This window comes from Nestor notabilis, unplaced genomic scaffold, assembly GCF_000696875.1.
Source record: "Nestor notabilis isolate BGI_N333 unplaced genomic scaffold, ASM69687v1 scaffold2922, whole genome shotgun sequence".
Classification (NCBI taxonomy): Eukaryota; Metazoa; Chordata; class Aves; order Psittaciformes; family Psittacidae; genus Nestor; species Nestor notabilis.
Genome location: NW_009916804.1, coordinates 21,272 through 47,263, shown reverse-complemented (window position 1 = coordinate 47,263; position 25,992 = coordinate 21,272). Strand labels below are relative to the sequence as shown.

Here is a 25,992-nt window from a genome sequence, read left to right as displayed (position 1 = left end):
CTTCCCCTGCTCCAGTGCGGGGTCTCTCCCACAGCAAACGGTCCCGCATAAACTTCTCCTACATGAGCCCTTCTCACACGCTGCAGTCCTTCATGAACTGTGCCACTGTGGGTCCCTTCCACGGGGTGCAGCTCTTGAGGAACAGGCTGCTCCATTGTAGGTCCCTGGGAGGTCACAAGTCCTGCAGCAAACCTGCTCCAGTGCGGGCTCCTCTCTCTATGGCTCCACAGGCATCTGCAGAACTGTTGCTCTCACATATCCCCACTCTTTTCTCTGGCTGCAACTGTTCCTGCTCAGTAACTTTTTCCCTCATTAAATACATTATCCCAGAGTTGCTACCACCATCACTGATGGGCTCTGCCTTGGCCAGCAGTGGGTCCCCGTCTTAGAGCCGTCTGGCTCTATTGGACATGGAGAAGCTTCTAGCAGCTTCTCACAGAAGCCATGTCTGTAGTCCCTCTGCTACCATGCAAACCTCATACACAGCCTTATGGAAGCTGAAGACCCATAGCAACATGGTGTACTCTGGACAACCTGCTCATATGCAGAACTGCACAAAATAGAAGGCAGAGGTCTGGAGAATCTAGCCGACCTTGCATTGACAGTATTAGCACTGACTGTCAATTCATCACTGACTTCCTCAGACTTGAATCCAGCATCTGGGGACAGCACAACACTCTTCTAAATACTATCACGGTGCTTACACTGCCCTGACTTAATTTGTAGGTCTGGACCAAAGCTATTCTTTTCCGAATAATTTGTTCACTTGGATTTACCTACACTCTGACATCCCATTTGGCTTGTCTTTTAACAAAAAGGAATATTAACTATAAACTTGTTTCTATCATCCATCTCCTCTTAAGAATTTCAAAACAGACCATAAATTCAAACAAAACCGATTTTTTGCTTGTCTTTACTGCATGCATCATAAAACATATCTACTATCCAAGCATCTGAAAAAGTTCAAAGGCTCTTTAAGAAGTCTAGCACTTTACAAGTGTTAGAAGACCATATTTAACTGGAACATAAAGGAATCAGTAAAGTTCTCTGGATTATCCTGTCACAACTAATTTAGCCAAATGCACAAGTGTGAGGTAAATGCCTATTTTTCAGATTGGTAAATGGTCAAATTGAAATGGAGTGTTTCATCCCAAACTACCACAGGGAACTACAGCAAAGCTTGGCATAAACTCTAGACCTACCCAAGTGCAAATTATGTACTTCAACTTATACTAATTCTTTCCTTCTTCTCTTTATGCATAAAATAATTCCTATGATTGTTTCAAGAAAGAAAAGTCAGAGCAAAAACATCCAGAATAAAGCAGGCATGGATTCTTAATTATCTCCTCATGGAGAACAGGGTAAACTCTAGGCGTAAGCAGAAAAAAATAAGAATTGTGGGACAATTCAAATGTTAATTCTTCTTTACTTCTTCCAGGGCTAGTAAGAATACGTGTCTACACTACTCTTTGTATAGTTTGGCATCCCACAAAATCAATGCACACATTTTTTTAAGAAAAAAAAAAAGTTAACTTCTTAAGGTTATGCAAGAGAACATGAAGGGAGCACTGTGCCAACTCCCCCTCACAGCTGTAGTCTAACTCATTGTGACTACAAGCACTGAAACTGCTGCTGGCCTTTGAGAAAAACCAAAGCATGTTGAACATTACTTTATGCTATGGAAAAAAAATGTCTACGATGTGGACAAATCATACTAAGAAAGTAAACTGGAAAACTAAACATGACTAAATGGAAACCCTGAAATAAAAAACTTACTTCAAGAGGAATAGAAACAAAATGCATCTTGGATAATAGGCAGGAGCTGTGAACAATACAAAGAGAAAGGTCTTTGCTACAAAATTCACAAAAGACTTTTTCAGAGAACATAATGAAATTTGGAGACCAGGTTGTATATAAATTAGTTTGACAACCACTATATATCAGATCTGAAACCACAACTGACTTGTAGAGAAATGAAGTCAACAGATCATTTGCTAGTAACTGGCCATCAAGAATGAGGGTCTCAAGACTCAAAGTAGGCAGCTGTTTATTTACTCCAAAGACGGAATTATGCTGGCTAATCTCAAAATGAAATTTGAATCAACCACTATTTGGGAAAACATGATTTTAGAATTTGATTAATTATTTTTTATAGAAATGAGAGCAGAAACACAGCACAGACCAACAACACTCAGGCAGCACTACAAGCTGAGCAGGAAACAGAAGTCTCCAAGTTCACTACAACCTGAATGCATGTGAGCTCCTAAGATCCAGCTGTGAATCATGGGCATGTCCAAAAACTGAGTGGAAGCACATGGTTGTAAATAAATTGGAGAGACAAAGGATGAGCTCCATATTACTAAAATTATGTAATGGGCCAAGAAGTTCACAGTATTCTGCCTTGGACGAACCTGAGAAGTTTCAGAATTGAGATATCCACCAGTCTCCTTATGAAGTCAATTTGATGACAAAACTCTGTACCAAACTTCCAGGGATGTAATCTTGAGACATCCTTACAATATTTCAAGTAAAACAGATGCTAAAACCTCAACACCACATATATAAGCACATACAAAAGAAACAGAGAAAACAGATATACTTCAGATCTTCGAATTTAAAACAGAGGCAAAGCTTCAAAATGAGCTAACATTTAGAGTCTGAAAATGAAGCTCCTATTTAACCAGGTATATTTAGGTAATTTATAATATAAACAAATTTTCCTGCCAACAAACCTTGTCTTGCTCAGAACTTCACATTTACAAACATATATACCCATATGTAACTATTGTCAGGTGTCAATGTCTTCAGATAAAACTCTTTGGAGAGATGAGTTTCAGTTCAGAGCACTGCTGAAGGATCTAAATATGAAAGCCAGGGATTTGATGACTTAAAGACTTCACAAACGCTGCACACACTAACCAGGGCTAGGCCATGTTATAATACGCTATTCAAAACAAGACTGAGTTTCTTGGCATACCACATTGCAATTTGTGTGCACAATTGAAAACAGATTTCTTTTAATCTATAAGTTTTTCAGCCACTTTCTGAAAAAGACAATGGAAATACAAATTCAGTTCACCAAAAAAAAACTATTAAAACATCTGAGATAAACATACCAGTTCTTTGGCACCAAAATTTTCCATCATTAAATCTATTGAGGGAGTATATGCATTCAAAACTTACTCTAATGATAAACACATGCCAGATATATGGAAGCGCTGCTATTACTTGAGCATATCAGCAGATGCTAGGTTTAAAATAAATGGAAATCCTGGTTGTTCACATTTTATGGCAGGTATTTCACTGTATGGCACGCAGAGCAGCCATCTCTACGCTCAAAGGCTCTTGGTCATCTTCTGGGCCATTACATTATTACTACTTAACTCTGGCATGCAGAATTTCCCTGATGTGTAACCACTCAACCATTTCAATCATTATGCAGTTATTTGTATGCCAAACCAAAGAAAAACTAGACCATCACCCTTTAAATTTTAATGCTCTTATACTATCAGTAAGTGACTAGTTACCTCATGTTTCCCATACTTCTCTTACCTAGTAATCTTGCCATAGGAGGGCAATATGATGTAAACTTATGCTCTCATTTTACCAAGATGTAGCTTTTCAATGTAGCCAGTCTTAGCAGCTACATTCATTGACACCCTAATAGGTGAGGTTTTTTTCTTTAGAGAATTCCAATAATGCAAACCCACCTAATTTTGTGTTTTTAAAAGTTCAAGCAATAGTACCTCCAGCACTTTTCACCTGATTCTCCAGTGTTAACAGACTGATGGGCTTTATATTGAGCATACTGAGCTGAAAAGTTGGGGTTTTTTTTTCCTTTTTTTTTTTATCGAGTTTTTATTTTCATAAATCTCAGTTTCTTAATTCTGAGTTGCAGCACTTTAAAAACTGATCCGGATAGGAAAGAGGGGAAGAAATCAGAATGGTTTTGTACTTCATTTTTATATGATATATAATGAAAAACTGATAGAGTTTCATTTATAAAAATAAGAGCAAAAGACAGCAGCAGCTGTTTTTCATTTTTAGAAATATCAAGAACGTCAGACTATTTTTTTTTCTCATGATTTTGTAATGCAATTCTGGGTCACACTAAAAAGCATATATGTAAAAAGAGCTTTTCCAGTTAGTAATGTGTGAGTAGTTCTCAGTCGTTAACGTAAGTGATTACAATTGTATAATATAACATTAAAGGCATCTGGACACTTCAAGTTCTCTAAGCAACCAAAACGATGAAACATTTAAACTCATGTATATTCTACTTTACATACTCTCTTCTTGCACTTACATTCAGTGCCAACTCTATGGTGCTTCTCAAAACAAGATCAAAAAGTAATGAACTATGGCCACCTTTCCCTCAGTGGTACACTGATCGTGGTTTCTCACACACACTAAAAAAAAACCATACTAGAAGTTAATGCTTTTAAAACCACCTCCGGTAACCTTGGCTGCAATTGCTCATAGGTACCAATACTAATACACAGAGGATTAGCAGATGACAAGACAGGGAAAACACTCTGCTTTCTTATTTTGTCGAGCATATCCTCCCTGCCCCTTCATGTGGATCTATTTTATAAACAGATTACTCTCCCTAGGGATGCATGTAAAGGATGTAATTCAAAGATTCCATCTTTAGTACCTAAATGAATTAAAGGTAACTGAAAACTCTATTATTATCTGTCCCAAATTTGTAGCTTCTCTAATCTTACTTAACATTTTCTGTTTGCTGCCGTAATTCTGACTGGAGGCTGTAGTACATTTGTAGTACTCAATTTTTATTAGTTGCCACTTCCATTCAAAAGGCTTCTTAGTGCTTCTCTTTTCCTGTAATGTATTTGTGCTGACTGACTTAAAATACAGTGCTCCCCAACACAGCACCATCATGCACGTACATCCTACCCCATTATCCCTGTAAAGACTGCACCTGTTGAAGACCTGGTGGAAGAAGGATACCTACCGTATCTGTGATGTCAGGTATCCTAGTTTCCCTCCACTAACTTTTTTGGTTCAACGGTTGGTATGGAAGCATTCATAATTTACACCCTTTCTCTGTACCTTAGCACTGGAGGTGGCAATCAGCTGGCACTGTAGGCAGTCTGATTTACCTTCACTCTTTATGGGACCAAGCTGCCTTGTACAAGTTTGACTATGATGCAGCTCATCTTTCCTGTCCAGCTTCCTCTTGCCCCAAAGGTTCCCCAGAAACCTAGGTGTCTCTATTTTATACCATGCTTTCACCCATTCACTGAGATGCTGGATCTCTGCCCTGATTTTTGGCCATTGTATACAAGTCAGAACAATACTGTGAAGAAGGATACAAAGCAGATCTGGACCTTACTTTATTAAAACCAAAACACAACCCAAACCTTGAGAGCTTCTTGTTACACTACACTTTTTTACTGCATTTCTCCACTCCCCCCACAAGGAAAGCATAAAGTCAACTGACTCCCCATGAGCTTTGACAACAGTATTGCCCACCCACATTCTGGTCTGACACACCAAATAAATGAAATTAACATATTCAAATCAAAAGCAATCACATCACTTTTGAATGTGAGCCTTGTCTAAGGACAGGAATACATTTTAATCTTGAACAGTCAGTTCTGCCAGGCAACAAAATTAGGTAGTACAGCTGCATAGGAATGCAAATGAGTGCTAAAAAGATCCCTGGACCAGTAGTATAAAATTTGACAGGAGACAGCCTTTATGTATCAGAGATAAACATAGTATCTCCGTGAAAAATTGCCAGTTACTAGCAGTTTATTTCAATACCAAATTTTTAAAGATTCTTCCCAGAATGGACAAAATCCAAGCTGTAATTAAACTGAGATTACTGCAATTGCTATTCAGCTCTTGAAGATGATGGTAACTTTGGCCTATCTTCTTGCTCTCAAACGATGGTACCACCCTACCGAGGCACATGTGTGGCAGCTTAGTCTGAATGCAAAGGGACTAATGGAGAAAAGATCTACAAATTGGCCCAGAGAAAGTAAGAGAAAGATGGAGTGTGTGTGAGGAATGGCCACCTCCCAAAGGTGGGAGAGCAATGGACAGAACATAGCACAGACAGGAGATTGAACTCTCCGACTGGAAGTCTGGGAAAGGAGTGGCACTGGCTGGACTAGCAGACAGACAGACAATTGGGTAGAGTAGTAGGTGGGAGTAGAGTGGAGAAAGATTTGTCAAAAACTGTCAAACTTAGTTTTATACTGACATAAAACCTGAGTTAGAGTCATAGCAATGGACTCCAGACTCTAAAATATAGAGGAGTATACATAAAAGACATGCTGAACTCCTCGTGGTTCAAGTGATCATATTTGGAAGATGAGGAACTTTCAGGAAAAGAAAACAAAAAACAATCACTCACACAGAGAAAGTATTTACTCCTGAATGTGAAATTCTTCACTTCGTCAGTAGTCTTAAGAAGACCACAGACATTCCTGTTTAATGTTAACATGTGGTGTTTGACATGGAAAATTCTCAGGAAACAGTGGCTTCATAGGTTCAGTGTAACTTCCACTCAAATAGAGTCAAGATGCTCAGGACAAAAAGAATTAAACACTGCAACACTGATTCCCAGCATCATATCAATTATTTTAGCCTGTGTTACAGGAAATTGTGTGATTAAATCAATGCAACACATCTCCAGAAACATAAGACGTTGACAGATGCAACTACTACATAGAGGAAAGTATACCTAGTATCTGATATGCAAACGGAATACCTTTATTTCCATATTGAAATAAGAAAGGAACATAATGTTTTAACATGTAGGAAAATAAATACTATTTTCAGCATAAACACACTATTGGAGGATGGAAACATCTTTGGACTTACAGGATTAATACATTCATTCTATAAAGAAGTAAGTAAAGTTTCCAATAATTGGTACTTAGAAAGGGGCCTGAAGGGAGGAATGTGATGAAGATTGTTGAGTCCAGGTAGGTGATTATTAAACTATTAAGTTATCACATTTTCTTCCTACAATTACGCTCTGATTGTCTATGTATGATTTCTAATTTAAGAAGAATGTGACAGCAAGGATTTAGATAGAAGTTTTTATGGATCCCTCAAATAAACCGCCATTCACTCCCACACTGACAAAATCAAACCACAAAACAACCAAGTGAAAAGAATTAATGATAAGCATATTATACAAAGCTGATGGGCTGTCACATCAATATTACACAAAAAACTGATTCATACAGCAGTTCTCTCCCTATGGTTTATGGATTGCAAATAAAATATTTTCATAAGCAAAGAATGTTAAAAATTCACAAGTAGTTATCTAGTTATACTGCTATTTGAGGCACTAAGAACAGAAGCAGAAATTTTATATCACTCACATATATCCTAATCAGTATGTTTCTGTAGTGAATAGAATTCTTCAGGGGGGACTTGGGGGAAAGAAATAAGGAGGTTGTAGAAAAAAATCCACCAAAGCCCAAACAAACAACAGCAACTATTCTGTGCTTGATTCAAAGTCTTGGAAGTTAATGGAAAGTCTTCAATTAAACTGCAAGAGACTTTGCATTAGGCCCCTTCTATGATTTAGTGCATTTCCTCAGATTAAATCCACAGAGAAAACCAAGGTTTTGTTTTTATGTATTTTCCACTAGAAAGTACATTTTAAAAATAAAGATCACAACTGTACATTGAGGATTGTCAGCTAAAATAGAAACTTTTATATTTTTTAAATTCAGAAAATGCAGATATGACTGCTCCTCCATGGATGCAGATCTGTTTAAATCAAAAGTTCTACTTGGTTCAGAAAAGATTCCTTTTTTCCCTGTCACACAGTTAAGAAGTAAGTAGCAGTCTCATTTTTAAAATTTCTTCAATAAGGAATCATATTCACTAGAATAAATGTTCTTCATTTATTAGTTGTGTAATCATGTCTTGTATGGGTTAGAGTCTTACAACCAAAGATTAGTACCTAGTGATATACATAATTACTAACTACTAATTAGTGCCATGAAGTTAGCAGACTTTAATAAATTGTCTTTCATCGATTGTTGGTGTGAAATGTGATCTCAGTGTAAATTTACAAAGAAGAACATAAACCAGCACAGGCACAGTGACTACCCTGTCCTTCATCTTTTTTTGGTTGCTAATTTGAGAGAGGTTGTGGACTGATAAACAGACCAATCTCAGGCCATCACCTGCAGAGTTTAAAACGGTGATATGAATCTGAGAAATGCTATTTTGATAATGTGATTTAAACACACTTTTCAAAGAAATAAAGGTAATACATAATCAGCCCTGTCACCTTTTTTGTCTTTGTCTGTCCTGGGCAGAAATACCCTTTTACCTCTTCTCATGTCCTTCTTGCTGAAGGACTTCCTTAGTCCCACACCAGAGATCCAGTGGATTCATGGAGGAGTTGAGGAGGTAAACAGGGTGTTCTCACATGTGAAGCAATAGAACTCTCATTTGATACATCACAGAAAACACTTCTTATTACTTTTAGTATTTTAGTTAGTTCCCTGATCCAGATTCATTTGAGACATGTAGGTAAAGAGCCATGAACATTAAATTCACTCACCCCTGAAATAACCCCCAGAACTTTAACTGTAGCATAACAGCCTTTGGGTATCCATTAAAAACACATGGACCTGGGGCTAGACAGCACTAACATTATCACTCCAAAATCATGTTTAGTACAGCTGCCCATATTAGGCAGCTTAGACTTTTAATGACCAACATCACACTGCGCACCAGGCTGCTCAGTCAAATCCTGGCACATCATGCATGGCTGTGTGTGAGCTGCCCGAGATCCTATTTCTAAAGTCTTCAAATGCCTTTTAAATTCCAAACGAGACCAAATTGGTTCTTGAACATGAGGCAATCCAAAACAAGGTCACCAGGCCTTACATTAGCAAGAAAGAAAGAAAAAAAAGTGCTTTTAAGAGTTAGTAATGGCATGCAGTTCTGGATTTCTGGTCTAGAAGAAATTTCTCAACACACTTAGAAATTGTGGGAAGCTTTTCAGTAATCTTGAGCCACAGAGGGATCTGGTTTGAAGATCACAATATATACAAAATTAGCTCTGCAAAATCCTCCTTTCAGATAAGCATTTCATGATTCAAACATTACAGGATTGGAGTAATGGGTGAAAATACAAAAATTAGTAGGAAAAGGTGGTGCACTTCTCAAGGACCACAGATCACAGCTCAGTGCAAAAAATAGGAAAACTATGCTACTAAGGTTATATAAAGATTGCATCTGGAAGCATAAAACTGAGGATGTGTTTATCATCTGCAAATGTTTGTTGGTATTTCTACAAGTCAGAAGCATGTGCTTAGTTCAAGCTCAGACACTAACATATACTGCTACTCTATTCTTCACACAAAGCAAAATACCATAATCCTTTGCAATATCAATTTCAATCTCCCCCTCCCATCCTCCCCCAAATCTGAAAGTTCATAAATTTTGAAGTACACAGACTTTACTACAGAAAAGAATAAGAAATATTTTGTTTTAAGGCAAGACGGCACCACAGATCAGTACTTGCATTAGAGAGCATTATGTTGGAGCAGAATTCTGTCATTCTGAGTGTTTAAAACCCAGGGTTTGTTTTGTCTCATGTTCTACATACCAAAAAGTATTGGAAGAAAAACTACAGATGCTACAATAAGTTAGTCAATAGCTGTCAGAATAGTGCAAAGGCAGCAAAATCAACTGTGGTTATGATGAAGGCCTTCAAACATGGACCAATGTCCTCTCTTCTGGAGAAACAGCATAGATGATACATACAATTTCTAATACTGTAAAAATATTAATACATATTAACCTATCTATCCTGTCTATCTTCATGTATCTAAGTTACTTTATTTTTGCAATAAGTTGAAGATAACAGTTAAGTTAGTTTGTCAGTTTGTCATTCCCAAGTCAGTTTCCTGCTTGTAATGAATAGCATTTTTAGGATTAGCTTCTGATTTGTAAATTTGGTGTGCTGGAGCACAACACTGATGAACCAAGCCTCCTGTAACAGTGCAGGTAATATATGTCGTAAGGAACACTTCGAAGTGCAATCACAGCTAGAAATACCAGTTTAAATGAACATTAGACAACAAATCTGCCAAATTTTTAATTTTATTAATGGCTGGCAAATGTATTTGTTGCAGACAGCACAGAAAGTGCACAAAACCTTAGTCAAAACCTAGAAAATACAGGATCTGCTTTTCAACAGCTGTAACTAAGTGCCAACAATAAAGTCTAGATAAAGTTGCATGACAACATTCCTTACAATTTCTACAATAGAATTTATCACATGTTGATAGCAATGATGCCAGCCACAGCAGTATTAAATTGGATTAAAAATATTTCAGCAGAGGTGAATGACTGTTCACCAACTGCTTCTTGCCTTACAGTAACATCGTAAGCCCTATAACTTTTCCAAAGATTAGAAAAAGAAGAAGTCTTCTTGTTACGTGGCTGGTGACTCTTGCCAGCTCACTCTGCAACTATCATAAATCTGATATGCAACCATCAATATAGCAATATTGACAGCTAAATCATATAAACTTAAGCCAGAGTGCCACTTGCTAAACACTTAGTGCAATTTTATTCTACTTGACTGAAATCTATGCAAACTCTTTTTAAATAGAAAAATATGCTTATCCTATTCTGAAAAGTATTGGAGAAACATAGTAATGGAACATAAAATCTCAGTGGGCAGAAGGAATTAAACAAATATCTTGACTACATGTCCACTACGCAAAACTAATATTCAGCATTCCAAAGTGAATTAAAAGCAGACTGCCTTTTATCAATGAAAACAAACTAATCCTGAAAATGAAAACAGCCACAGGATGTTTTCCTTCAAATACTTCGAAGCTCAAGTTAATAAAAAGGTAAACAGTGTGGTCTGCATTTCATGTGACCTACAGAATATTGCTAGGGTTAGAAAATCAATGTTTTTTTAAATTGTATGCTTAATAACTAACTGTGGGAAAAGAGGAAATAATATACTGAAAAACCCACTTTTCTTAAAGCATAGGAAGGATGCTGCCTTCATCTGGGGATATGCTATGGCCAGCCAATAGCAACCAATAAAGTTATGATCGCCTAGCCACCGCTTGCCAACAGCACTGTAATAATTAATTGTACATGTTCTTCTACTGCAGTAAGGTTAAAAACCCTCTATGGGTTTAAAAAAGCATCAGCACCCATCCATAAACTTGATTTTAAACATGAGACACATTCACTATAAAATGTGACATTAACAGAGTTTCATACAACTGAAAAACAGGACCAGCAGCAGAAAATACCAGAAATAACAGTTCTAAAACCAAAGTCGATTCCATGAAGATATCTGTATTATTTGTATTATTTGTTTTCAAGTCTTACAGCTAAATGAAAACCTATAATAAGTAAACAGGGAAAGCAGTCAGTCAGTCATAAATATGAGTACATTACAAATAATAGGACAAAATAAGCTAGTAAGATTAGTAGTGGGGTTTTTTTTATTCTTTGCAATAAAACTGTCCTCTTAGAAAATAAAATTTCAACTGTAAACCTGTTAACTCCTTTAAAACAAAAACATCAATTATTTCATTTTAGGGCTCCTATACTTTATACAACCAGCATAAGCCTGGTGTATATGAATTAGTGGCAGAACTCCTACCGGAAGTAACAAAATGTCTATTTGAATTCAGCATCCCCCCTTGATCTGAAATTCCTCTCAATGTGTCACATTCACACATTCATAAACTTCACTTCTGCACCATTTCTAACATGACAGTAACCAGCTTCTAACTAGCCCACCTACAGACTTGAAAATCTTGGTCAAATAAATTTAAAGAAGAATGCTGCTTTTTAGCTCCATGTTAGCATATCTGTGACCTTTTCTTTACTCTCTTCTATCATTAAGAGAAGGAAAAGTAGTAAAGATGCTTCCATGCAAATTTTTCTCCAGAAATGCCAAATTCCTATGATATTTTCCTATTAAACTGAGTTTGCATACATGAAGCATGGAAATCCTGCTGAGCAATATGCTAATAGCTGAACTACATCACACATGACTGTGCTTTGCAACAGCACAATTATATTACAAACTAATGATGCCATTATTGGAAGAAATTACAAAATTCTACACCAAAAATCAATCTGTGGACTATAAAGATTTCAGACTCCCTCAGCGGAGGACTCACTGAGAGTCCTCATTCCCATAAAAATTTAGCATAATGTGGAGGAAAAATATACAATTTCATCTGCTGATATTTTTGGATTCAGAATCGTTTTCTGGCATCATTTCTGCAGCACATCCCTTAACACAGTACTTATTTCTGCTCTTCTTCATTTTTCTTCTGGAGCATCCAGTAGCACTTAACCTCAACTACTGCTTATTCCAACAAGCATCTTCTCACTTGTATGTCTTCATTTCATTTCTTACAGGTATCGCTAGACAGACAGTTAATATTTAATGATCTACCATCAGAGGGCTTTAAGAGAAACATCACACTGAAATTAATGAGCCATAGGGATGTTAAAATTCCACCTTTATTTCAAGCTAATGCTTGTCACATTTTGTTAACATCTGGAAACTTCTCTCTGCATCTAAAAGTATTTAAAGCCTTTTTCCAAATGTTTTTGAAAGCCTAAATTACTTACACTAACTGAACCATGTATATGTACTACATAAACAGAACAGATTTATTTATAAAGACTCAAACCCCACCACTATGTTTCCTGGTATTCTATTTCAGTTAGAAAGGATTAGCCCACCAGCCTAGATGACAAGCCACTTGTATTAAAGAGAGACACAATTTTTTGTAGATATGTTCTAGTGGATAAATTTCCTTAGAAAAATAAGGTCTACAATGAAGATGCAATATAACATACAGAACACACACTGCTAATGCATGCACTCCAACCCACATATGTACCTTTTCCCAAGGAGTGCTCTCACACTCACAGAAGCAGGGGAATAAGAACAAAAACCAAAAAGCTTTACCTTTCTGCAGACACTTTCAAAATTAACTTCTGTCCTAAGAGCAAGTCTGGTAACTTCATCTGGCTTTATTTCCTGGAGACAAAAGATATATTTATTCTTCTTATGATCAGACCTTATGAAGTATCTTCTGCTACTGAGAGTAATAGAGATTTCCAACAGCAAAATATGCAGAAGGGTGATTTCATTTACAGAACTATTTAAATCACCTCTGTTGTTGTGCTACAAATCAACTTTCAAATGACACACATCTTAGACTCTGAAGTTATATCACAACCCATCAACATATGTGAATATACAAGTTTAAGACAATGAAAATGATTTTGAGAAGAAAGAAACAATTCTCTTTTCTGAAGAGTTACTACACATGCAGTTTTCACTCCCAGACTTTAGCATTTCCATTGGCAGCTGGAACAGAGGACTGAAAATCCTGGACAAGTGGATTTTGTTAAAAGTTGGTACTTTACAAAACATGTCCCCATAACTGATTTCTTGTTATTCTAAAATATATAGTTTATATATGTTGTATTACAAAACGCCTTACTAATCTTATCAAATTGAACACACTGAATATTGTTTTTTCTTCCTACGGCTGCATCAAATAAATCATGTTACGTACCAGTTGTTTGCCAGATGGCTATTTTAAAAGCCATTTAACTACAGTTATGAAGAGCACAAACATCTTCGACACATTCATAGTTCTGAAAAATTAAAACCTTTGTACAAAGAAACCTAGTTACTCTGATAACTTTCACCTAGATCTAGTCTATGTCACAGTGATGGTGATACTTCTTCAACACCTCAAGAAAATGATGTTTGCTGAACTTCCAGAACTCCAGGAAAGTAGTGAAGACTTAAATATAACATATGGAGCAGTCTGCACACTTCCTCAGATGTAATTTTAGGAAAAACTAAGGCACTTACTTTCTATAGAGGATCACACCTTGCATTTCAAAACCTTATGTTGTCCTTCTCTATATTAGACACCATACAGAGAGTCTGCATCTTACCTAGACCTTTAAGGTGTGGCATAAATTGCACATTTTAAAATTATAAGCAAGCATATAACAATGAGAACAAAGGAACAGTTGAAATCAAATTAACAGACCAAAAAAAGCACCAAAACTATTTTTGTGAATGTCAGAAGAGCTTCCTCATAATGAGGTCTAAAAGTATGCAAAATCATCTCCCAAAGGTACTGGTGGAAGCCTAATCACTTGAAGGACATAATCCAGACTGGAAAAACACTGGTGGATACAGGCAACAATCTCCCACTGGCAGATGGACAGTTGGATGACCTAATAGAATCTAGAGATGGAAAAGACCTATGATTCAGTTTTCCATGACTTCCGAAAGTGTTTCACAGATGGTGAAAGTAGGACACTGTAGTTAAGTGACATGCTTACTGTCACACAGTTGGTTAGGGGCTATGAATAAAGCTCTGGAACCCAGTACTATTCATTAAATCAAGCTGTTGCTTTATTAAAAATAAAAGATAACTTACATGATCTTAACCGCAAATTAAACTATTTCCTGTGTCTTTAGGATTTAAATGCAAAAACCTAGTTCAGATTAAAGACAGTCAAACTTCAGCAATACCTACACTGGAATGACAAAGGTTTAGTTTTTATATGACAATATTGCAGAATTCCATTAACATTGCAGAACCATGCATAATAATGGAGAAAGAATTACAGTCTGGAATGTGAAGACTTGAATGGAGCTTCACTGAAATGCTTGGTATACAGAATGAGGCCAAGAACTTCCTGTTAAGGCATAAACCTCCGAATTTATAAAGCATCTCCTTTACTTCTCTTAGATTTAAGGCAAAACAAGCATTTTTGACTTTACAGACTTCGGTAGCACCCTGGTTTTGTAAAAGCAGCCACAGAAGTCGAGCTATTGGAATAGATAAGACCTTTCTTCTATGTCTACTAATGGTCAACAGCAGACAAGAAAATAGAAAAAGGTCAGTGGTATTTTGGCCAGCACAGTTTTCTCAACTTCAGGATGCACACAGCTCAAGAACTCCTGACTCACATAAAGAACCATTGTATTGAATATGTATTATGAAATCTTCTTTTACGTATTATGTTAAGGGATGTTTTAAGTGGCTGCCACCTCCAGCATCTCCAGGACCAGTCCAGGGATTCTTCCAGTCCTGCTGCTGGAGCCCTGCCTGGTACATCCAAGGACCTGGAGGTCTCCATCTGTAGATGGCAGTTGCTTTCTTACTGGAAGGTTCAACCACCTGTGAAGCTCAGCTATGCAGCTAGCTGCCACAGACAAGGCACTGTCTTCGACAGCACCCATATGCAACATACCAGAGACTCACAAGAACTTAAGTACAGCCAATCAAGCCCTCTTCCTCCTTTTCATCTGGTCAGGATTGAAAGTATGCACCCTCCCTTACCCTCCAGATTCACAAGCGCATGCACATTTATGGATCCATCAAGTATCAGCACAGCATATCTCTCTGTCCATCTAATACCCCTCTGCCTCAGTCCAGAGCCCTTTTACCATCTCATGGGCCTCCTACCTGCTGGCTGGCAGCAAGTTGCTACCAGGCAGATGCATGTTCTCACATGCTAGTCTTAGAGCTACTCTTACCTTCAAGACACCTCACACACACACATCCCTCCCAAATGCCAGCAAGGGCCCTCTACCCACCTGATATCCCTTCCCACTGATTGCTAGTGCCTCCCACGAACTGCTAGTCCAACTTTAACTAGTCAGTTACACATGCCAGAAACACATGTGGGATTAAACCATGTGAGAATAGACACTTTGCCTGGCCCCATAAGCAGCAGGCACCAAACACAAAGGCTGTGACCTGCAGTCCCAGTCCAGATGCTGTCCCAAAAGCCTCACTTGCTTCATTCAACCCAGTGAAGCAAGTGAATCTCACCAAGCTGCACCCAGGGCACACACTGTCCCTATCCTCCCCAGCTGGGATAGATGGTGCTCCTGGCCCTCTGTGGCTGGAGCCCAGACCCTCACCTGCTCCTGCTTTTGACACTGCAGGCTCAAGGCACCTATACTCCAGGTCTGACTCCAGTTGCTGGCTCCGTATCCACTCATGCTGGTCCTCCTATAGCTGGCACCTAGTCCTCAACAGCACTAGCATGTATAGGATAAAGAGTGAGATTACACAGAGGAAAGATTTATAAAAAGATGAGAGACTGGTGATCAGACACAAGACTTGGCCAGATAAGTGTACTGACTGGCACTGGTTGCGACTGGCTCTTCCAATTCTTGCTCCCACCTGTGGCCCCTAAACATTGTTTTGCGTAGTCCACAGGTCACCCCATATCTCAAAATCCTCACACTCCTATTGTTTCACTCTCATACCATCAGTTGCAAAGTCTAGGTCAGCCTTCCTCACAGCAATAACAGGAGTTTTCTAATAGCCAATCACTCAGTGTCTGGAGACCTTCTGTCTTTGTCACTGCCTATTATCCCCTGTCCACTAGCTCTGCTCCTCTCTGAATTTTTGTTCACTCCTTCCCTCTTCACTTATTATCCCTTCAGCATTGACAGGTCCACTGATGGAGGCTCATAATGAAGAATGTTCTCAGCACCTTCCACATGCTCTCACACATCATAGCTGCTTTCTGAAATCATGTTAATACTTGGTATCGTAACATCCTGCACCGGTAAGTTTCCAAGTTCAATGAGGTGTTACATACCAAGAGAAGAGGGAATATGAAAGTTAACAAAGTACCAGATAGGTATACTACTTTATGAAGTATCCAGTCCACAATATCCAAGATTAGATAAATATAGACAAAGCTCCCTCCTCACAACCAACACACACACTCTCCTCCTATCCTTGACTATAACCTCTGGCAAACATTTTAAACAACCCCTCAAATACTTCGTATTTTCTTTTAAAAGAAAAAAAGCCTTCAAAATAAAGTCCTGACTGCCTTTAAGGGATGACGAAAAACAAGGATTGGGAATAACACTCACTCTTCCCTCGCATGTTTTCTTTGTGGGAAAAAGACTACAAGTGCTACTGACTTTCAGATACACTACCAGCACTGATGGCACCCTAGATGGCAAATGCTAGTACACTTATGGATAATATGTAGTAAGCAACATGGGGCACAGATTGTTTTCTGAAATGCCAGTGCTACGTGTCATGTATAGTCAGTAACTATGGGTGGCAAAGACTGCCCCGAGCTGGGAAAAGGGAGTGCTGGGGCACAAGAAGGGATATTGTGGCATGCAGAACAGCTAGCTGTGTCCAACCATGCAGCTCTATACCAGCATGTAGTACTAGAGGCAGCAAGCTCACCACACGACTTACAGAAACTTAGAATTGTAGAGGTTTTTTGTTGTGATTCTTACTTTTTTTTAAAAGATGATCTTATTAACTGTAACTGTCTTACACAGAAAGGCAAGACTATATTGAACTGAAATATGTCAAGCATAAATGACATCTGAAAATACGATTTCATGCCGATACTGATCATGGTTGCTCAGATGATACTTTACCTATGCAATACTGAGGAATATACAATTTCTAACTTAGCAGGTGTGGAAATGTAATTTATTGAATTGCCTTTGGAAGACAGGAAAGACAAAAATACTCCCATCGCATGAGACTTTGACACATCTCAGAAATGAAGGTTATTCACAAAAAACGTATTCCGAGATATGCTGTCTAAGGCAGCTTTAGATGATTCAGGAAAAAAAAAAGTTTGCCAATAGCGGCCTGTGGAAGCAATTTAGGAGTCCTCACACTATTAAAAATTACCCAATTTCAATTTTGTTTTGACTAGTATTTTCCTTCTATGTTTATCATACAATTAATTCATTGTCCTCATTATTTTTCACATTCTCTTAGCTGTATGAGTGTTGAGCTTTTCCTCATGAAATCTCTCCATATACACCATCTTTATAACACGATTTTTGTCTTTAAAAAAAAGAGGAATTTCTATAAAAAATTGATAATAGAAACTGTATATACAAGTAGATAACACCCACATCAAAAATCAAACATTTCTGATGAAATCTCAACTGCAGTTTGTTACCTATTACTGCACTTATATCTCAAAAAAAAGTCGTAATTTTTACCCTTGAACAGGTATTTAAGACTACTTTCTCACAAAGTTTCTTATATTTTTTTCCACAGCATTCAGTCTCATTTTGCTGTTTCCTGTCATTTTTCTAGGTTCCTTAATGAGGAGAAAGGCATAGGAAAAACCCCCAAGCCTCATTTCAGAACAGGTCTTTAGCTTCTTTTTTTTCCCCCTATAATTTAATCACTGGATGGCTTCCTGTCATAACCAATTTGTTCCCCTAAGTCTGTGAAAGATCATTCTGAGCATAAGTAGTCTTTGACTCTTACTGTAAATAATATCATTATGAAAACACATAAAAATGGGCTATCTTCAAAGTAATGAAATAAATCAGCCATGATTCACCTGAAAGTTTATATGCTTTTCAAAAAGAAACTAAATCCATGATAAGAGTACAAGTTTGTTTCAGCTATGAAGGCCTGTTTTCAAGAAATGAAGTACTCTAACTGGTTATATCAAACTGATCGTGAAGAAAAAGTGAAGCACTTTTCCCCTGACAGTTTATAAATCTAAATCCTTTCTCAGTTATATATATACACACACATAGGGACACAAGAATTTCTACAGATGAAAGTCTCATTAGTGGACCACCATAACAAACTAAATGGCATTCTGCCAACGTAAAAAAAAAACCAAAACACAAAACCAACCAATTATCAACCCCCCCAAGCCATATAAAGCTCCCATTTTACCAGATGAGAAACCAAGACTAATAGTATTGCCAGGAGGGGAATTTAGATAAAATTAATAAACAGAACAGCGGGACAGAAAATTTAAACTGGTAGGAAAGAAAATCTGATATTCTCTAGTTAAGTGTGACTCATTAATAAGTTTATTAAACAGATTAGTGCTATAGCAAGATGTCTATTTTATTAAAAAAATTTTACCAACAGAAAAAGTTAAGCACTTTCGAGTAGCTGGCTGTCTTTCCACCAGGACTTACAAACTATTAACAGGTCACCTTCTCGAGCCCCTTTTGAGTAATTACACTTGCACAGGATGAAAATTTGTCTCTGTGTAACCTTTTAAAGTCTTTTCTGCATTTGCTCTCATTTTATAATCACAATTTTTAATATAGGAATAAAATGGGATGCAGTATCTGTCTTGGTAATATCATATATGAAGAGAACTCTCATTCTAGACAAAGAGCCTATAGCCTTTCTTACTCCTGGAAATTTAATGTTTCATTTGGCTTTACTTTTTTCCCCTCAGTGGAATGCAGGCAATCCAGGTCACTCATCTTTATCCATCACCTTTAAATTGCGTAAAATCCTGCCAGACAGGTCTCAGATTTGTCTCAAATTTCTCTAACTGTAACCTGATGTTTGGTAAACTCAGAACACTGTATTTGCTACTTGCTTGTGACTGCATTTTCTGCAGTAAAGCTTTTGACACCTAAAGGCTCAGACTTCTGTTTTAATGATTTCCTGCTTTGTTGATTGTGACAAATAATCCCAAACCCCTATTTATCTCCTCTGGCCAAATGACAACATGAGAAAGCCTGAATGATGTAACCGCACTATTTAATTTACTCAGTGCTAAGAAACAGATTGGATAATCATTAAAATATTCCATTCCTAATAATAATAATAATAAAAAAACCTGATACATTAATTTAAATGGATATGGTAACACTGCTAGATACTAAAAATCCTCTTGCTAGCTGCCCCTAGAAACCTCTAGTCTCTGTGCCCATATATTTCTACTAAAAATACAGCACAATCTGAAAGCATGGCAAGTAAAAACCATATTCTTTCCATCTGGAATTAGATTTGGCATTTCAGCATTTCAAGTCTAAAAAGACCTGCCATTGCCTCCTGTTGCTGCAGATTGAAAACAGACACTTTATATACATCAGAGGTAGACTGATTTACAGGGAGTGTAGGACCAGTGCTGTTGGGGCCAGTCCTGTCAGAGGTCTGAATATGACTGATGACCAGAGAATTAGGAAGGTATACAGACTAGAGTCACTTGCTGAGAATATTAGTGACCTACAGGAGTCAATTAAGTATCCAAATACCTTGATGCTAAAAGCTTTCCTGACTTTATCTTTTTCTTTCTTTAAAAACAGTTATTAAAAAACGTACAAAAAACAACCCTGCACCCACCAATCCCAGAAATAGGTCAGCTCACCCATTGGCCCATGCAGCTTAAATGAGGATTCGCTCTTAGGTGAACCACACTTGGAGCTCAGGACAGAGGATGTGCTAGGAAAATTCAGCCTGTCAGCTCCCCCAGTTTACAGAATACTCATACTACACAGAGAAGGGCCTTGCTATGCCTCCCAAGCCACACTCAGGTAACGCTAAATTTAAATAAAATGCGATTAAAAGCATTTATCTGTAATACTCGAAACAGATACACAAACATTTCTAAAATGCTCAAGTAAAGAAATGAGAGATGAGATATGCTGAACCTACTCATACTAAGGTCAAAGATCTCTGCCTTGCTCAGGTTGACTCACAATTCTTCCTGGCAAGGCAACACTGAGAATTTTTGATGGCTGTGCTTATTTACACCACAGCCTGCACCTTTCAGATAGAGAAAGTGAGGAAGTCTATCTGGGTGCTAGTGTCATGACTTTGGTGACTCACTGGCACCTCACTGGCATAAACCGTTGCTTTTTAAACTACAGAGAGACACAAAATCTAAGTGGCACAAACAAGTAAAGCTTATAAAAATACACAGTACTCTACTGGGTGCTAACATAGACTGTAAAGGAAAGTAAGTGACCACTGTAGTGATGTGGTTTGATAAAATTTCGAAGTATATGGATGCACAGATTTAGTTTTCCACAGAAGTCAAGTTTTACTGTAAATACCTGTGTCACAAAGAACAGAGAACTACAGGAAAGCAAAACCACAACAGAACCAGATTCCATAGATCTTTTTTTGTTCCACCAGTCTAGCCAAAAAAGCTTTTCCCAGCAACCTGACAGGATGACTTGATTCTATATCATCACATACTGAATCAGAGGTTTTAGCCAGTGGAAATGAAGACATTTTCTCTTTAATTGCAGACAAATAAAATGAATTATAATTTAAATACATTCCCCTGTATCATTAGAGTTTAAGATTATTATTATGTCCTACAGTAATTATAGTATGTTTCACTTATCAAATACCTAGATTCTGTATTACAAACAGGAAAGAAAGCATAAAAAGAAAGGGTTCTACAGTTGCTCATTTTCCTAAAGTATACGCTAGAGAAAATTTCATGTATTTTCTAATGACTTTACATGTTTTATCAATTGCCTTACATTTTTCAAAAGCTTTATGGAATTTAATATTGTTTTATCTTGCCTTTTATTTTAGTAAATGACTTCTCAAAATAAAAAATAACCTTCCTTGAAATCATTAATTAGTAGCCCTGTTGGATTAATAACAAATTGGGCAGGAACACTACAGAACAGATTAAGGAAAAATAGTAAAACTTAATTCTCATTTTAAAATAACAAAACCAAGTCAGTCACTAGAGGGAATTATCAGAACAGAACTTCCCCAAAAAATGAAAGCCATAGAAATAGCTTATTTTAAATTAATATATGGCATTTGATTTTGATGGGAATTAACTATTACTATCCTGTTTAAAAACAAAACAAAACAAAAAAAAGGGCACTCCAAAATTACAGTTAATCGTTGGGAACACAAGAATGTATTTCGAGTGGAACTTGCCTAGCAATTGTTCTTTTGTAAACTACACTGGTGTCAGGTTTTTGCTGGCACCAATTTTAAACATTACTAAATGTCTACAGTATTGCTGTCTCAGTTTAGATCCAAGTGAAATTCAATGTCAACCTGTGAGTTTTCATCTACTGAGTTTCACACTACAAAGTTTCACAGTTTTTTGTTTTTTATTATTCCATGGAGAATTAGAGTCAGTAAAATACTCATCAAACCAAACTGCACAATATTCCTCTAATCACCATTTTGTCAAAATGGTATCTTCCTCTAGCTAAATATCCTTACTCTGCTACCTTGTCCAAGCTCTCTTAAAAGCAGAGCATGTAGCTGAGGCAAAGACTACTTATTCATGCAGTATAATAACAAAACTAAATGAAAAAACAACTCCCCAAAAGACGACTTAACATGGCTAGTTTGTTTAAGCTGTTGTAAAATACCCAAACTTTATTTGGCAAGTATAGGCTGCTCTTTTCTGCCACGTTTATAAACTATTTTAATATTTCAAGAGGTATGCAAGTCAAATGCCAGCAATTACATCAGTCTACTCAGATGAACACTGTGAACTTGGCATCTTATTTAGTCAATTAGATTAAATGAATTGTTTAATTTTGGAGGTTCCCATCTGATTCAGTAGTCACATTCAGGAAGCAACAGTCACTGTTTTCACCATGGGATTAAAAAAAAAAAAAACCAAACACCAAAACAACATTAGCAAGCCTGTAATCTTGTGACAATTTCAGAAGTAGAAGGTATTATGAAAGTAAATGTCAATTACAAGCATTCAAAAGAAAAGTTACAAAAAGGAAAGCACAAGCTCACTAGATTATTCAGTACAGCAAGCATGATGATGCCAAAATTACTGCTATTTGAATATTCTTTTTTCTTCAAACATCTTTTAGTCTGAATGTCAGTGTTCACTTGCACTAGTACAATCTGTAATTTCACTCTGCACTGGCAATTTGTTCCACACTGCTTTTCTAATATTAAAATAACAACCACATGCAATTTCAGGGTTAACATATTTCCAAGCAGTCCTGTGTTGGCTGGAACTATCTTCAGTTTGGAATTACTATCCCCGGTATTCACAACCATTGCCAGTATCACTGGTTGCCAGATGAACTGTTTTTGCAAAAATTTAAAGAAAAACAGCGTTACCTGCCAGAAGGGGACGCTATGCACAACTAACAGAAAGCTGCCTCCTCCATTTGGCCTCACTTCTCCAGCAGGAACTTGAGCCAGCAAGACTGCCACCAAAGCAGCCAGCAAAAAGATGTGCTGTATTCTCACAGTGTTCCTAATGAAGACAGTGACAGCTAATAATCCCCACCCACTAGATTCTGGTTTGAAATAGACACAGAAATGGAAAAGAATAATGAAAACAGAAGAACACAGAGAGAGGCAGGAAGAGGTAGAAGAGCATGAATACGCAAAGCCATACATATACACAACCCCTTTTTGTCTGCTTCCAGAGAGCATAAAGGATTATGTCACAATTAGACATCTTCAATTAGACACAATGGAGAAAATTTCCTTTTTCCATAGCCTTTCCCACTATGCACTTATCTCCAGGAAAAGCACTCCTCCTCCAGTCTCTTCTTAAAGCATCACTGGGAAGAAAATAAATTACTTTTTGTCCTTTCCCAGAGATTTTGAAACTTGAACAAGACAAACCTGCTATCTCATTTGCCCAAGGTGAGAGGTAAAGTTGGGAAGAAGAGATCTGGCAACAAAACACAAAAAATAAGATTTTTTTTTTCCCCCAGCCCCTGCAGATTTCCAAAATGGCTGCTAAAAGCAAAATACTGGTATACAAAGTGCAAAAGAACTATCCAGGACAAATACATGAGTTATGTAAACATCCAAAATCAATAGTTTACCTTGTATCCTGGGGAATCCTACCCCAATTTTGTTACACCGCCTGTAGATGCTATGCCATGTCTCTGATCTTTCTTGACACTTTTCTTTATACTTTTATTAGCTTTTCTTTTCTCCCTCCTTTTTTTTTTTTCCTAATACACTAAGACGACTTATGCAGTATATGATAAAACAATTGATTTAAGTAGGAACAGACTATCTTCAGTCTGAAGACATCAAATACCAATATAGCATTTTCACACAGGTATCTCTGGCAACCCCAATAATCACCTCCGAACTGGTAATAGCGAATTTGATCCAGTGAAAATGAACCATTGGAAATGCAATTCTCACCACCACCACATGGGTTACTTTGCACTTATCACTACTGAATTTCTTTAGTCATTTTATTGTCCAGTTAGTCAGTTTCATAGTAACATTTTGCAGTGTCTTAGTGTTAGCATCCACACTACCCTGAAATTTTGGGTGATCAAGCTCTGTCATTCATTCTTTTTCTGAATAGTTACCAGCACTGATGTCCACAGAACGCCACTATTAGCTTCCCAGGACAATGAAAGCTAACCATCTATTCCTCTTTTAGGAGTTACTATGTTTAACTCTGAGACTAAAAGAAGATAATTCATATCCATGGACAGCTTTAAAAAAAACCCGAAACAGAACTGAACAACCAACCCAAACTAAACCACAAAAAAGATCCCACTATAAGCTTTGGTGGAAACTGGACAATGGCTTTTTGGAAATAAACCAAGATACAGATTCAATGAGCAACATCCATTATGTATTTATTCCTTCAAAGAACTCCCGCTGATTTGCAAGGCATGGCTTTCATCTCCTAAACGTACAATTATTCTGCCTCATCCTATTCATCCACATCCATGTACTCACTAAATCCATTCGCTAGTAAAAGTGCCAATGAGTCTGTCCAGCACTGACATCATATTTACATTAGTATTACATTCCCAGAACCGACTTTATGGTTTTGGTTTTTTGTTGGGTTTTTTTTTTGTAAGCAGGAGGCAACCATGGGGGAAGTAAGATTTTACACACAAAAGCATCAACTGGAACCAGAAGTCATAGCAGCTGCAGTCACCATTCTGAATTAATTAGTTTCCAAGTGACTATAAAGATATTTACAGTAGGTCTCCAATTCTTTTCCCCACAACCTCTCCAATTAGAAGTAAGTTTAAAACATTTACTACAATATTCAAGCATATCTTCTTTTATGTATGTGAAGAACAAAGAACCTCATTTCTGTGCCATATTTCTTTGGAATAAAGAGTCCCCAAAAGAACAGTTGATTAACGATACTGAGGCAGTTTAATATCAATCCACCATGCTAAGTAGATTTACTGTAAACTGGAGATATTCTTCTTAGCTTCTTCAGAATAAATTAAGTACAAAGACCAGTTAGTATACAGCAAGAAATTAACTAGAACTGCCTCAGAGATCTCTCACAAGGACCATCTTATTTGGCAGCTGTTAGTACACCTCAGCACAGGATGGCCAAAATGTAAAGAAAGGGTATGCAGTGCTTACAGAAACATTCTTTTCTATCTCAGGTTCAGATGAACAATGGAGAAGGTTAATGAAGAGGCCCAAGTTGGTGCACTGAAGTTAAATATATGTTGGGATGATGAAAGAAATCAACGACAAACAAACTATCTATTTGGAGTATGCATAAATATTTTCAAAATGAGCACATAAACACGCTGATACTTCTGTCATTACTTTGAATAGTAACAACAATAACTGTTTTGGTTTGCTGTCACTGCTCAATTTTCAAGTAAATTAAGGCATATGGGCTGCATTAACTTTTTTTTTGTACTACTGCAAAGGTTGCATCTTTTTTAAAATAAACAAAAATACTTAAACAGAATTCAGAAAGGATTCTTATCTACAAGCCATACTTTTTTAAAAAAGTGAAAATAGTTTAGCATCCAGTGCAAGACTCAAGAGCAAAAAGCTTCATCTACAAGTAATATTTTTAAGATAGTTGACAACCCTTACTTAAAACTTACTTTAGTATTTTCCTTGTCTCAAATCCAATAAAAAGCTGCCTTTGTTATCTGTTTTCACTTTGTAGCTTAGAATCTAGTGCATAAGAAAAAACCCCACATGATAACTGCTTCTATTTAAGTATCTTGTCAACAATGAAGTCTTGAAAATGAAGATGGTGATATTTCTACTGACTTTTTATGTTTAAGAAATGTAGCCCATTTTTCTTCATGCAATCCAAAGCAGTATCTGGTATTCAAAAAATCATTACCTCTGTTACCATAATGAAATAAAAGAATAGGAATGGCTGTCAGTTGTTTTCTCATTCCAAACTAAAACTGTACAGTACAGGATTCTCCAATCACCCCCCCCCCCCCCC

General features: G+C 37.1%; 1 protein-coding gene across 1 annotated transcript in view; it reads right to left on the bottom strand.

Annotated features, from left to right (window-relative positions):
- SRFBP1 (serum response factor binding protein 1) overlaps positions 1–25,992 on the bottom strand; it is a 50,602-nt gene that overhangs the window by 10,786 nt on the left and 13,824 nt on the right. The window contains exon 5 of the mRNA XM_010024752.1: positions 12,977–13,048. Coding sequence (XP_010023054.1) covers positions 12,977–13,048 — 72 coding nt within the window. The remainder of the gene's footprint in view (positions 1–12,976; positions 13,049–25,992) is intronic.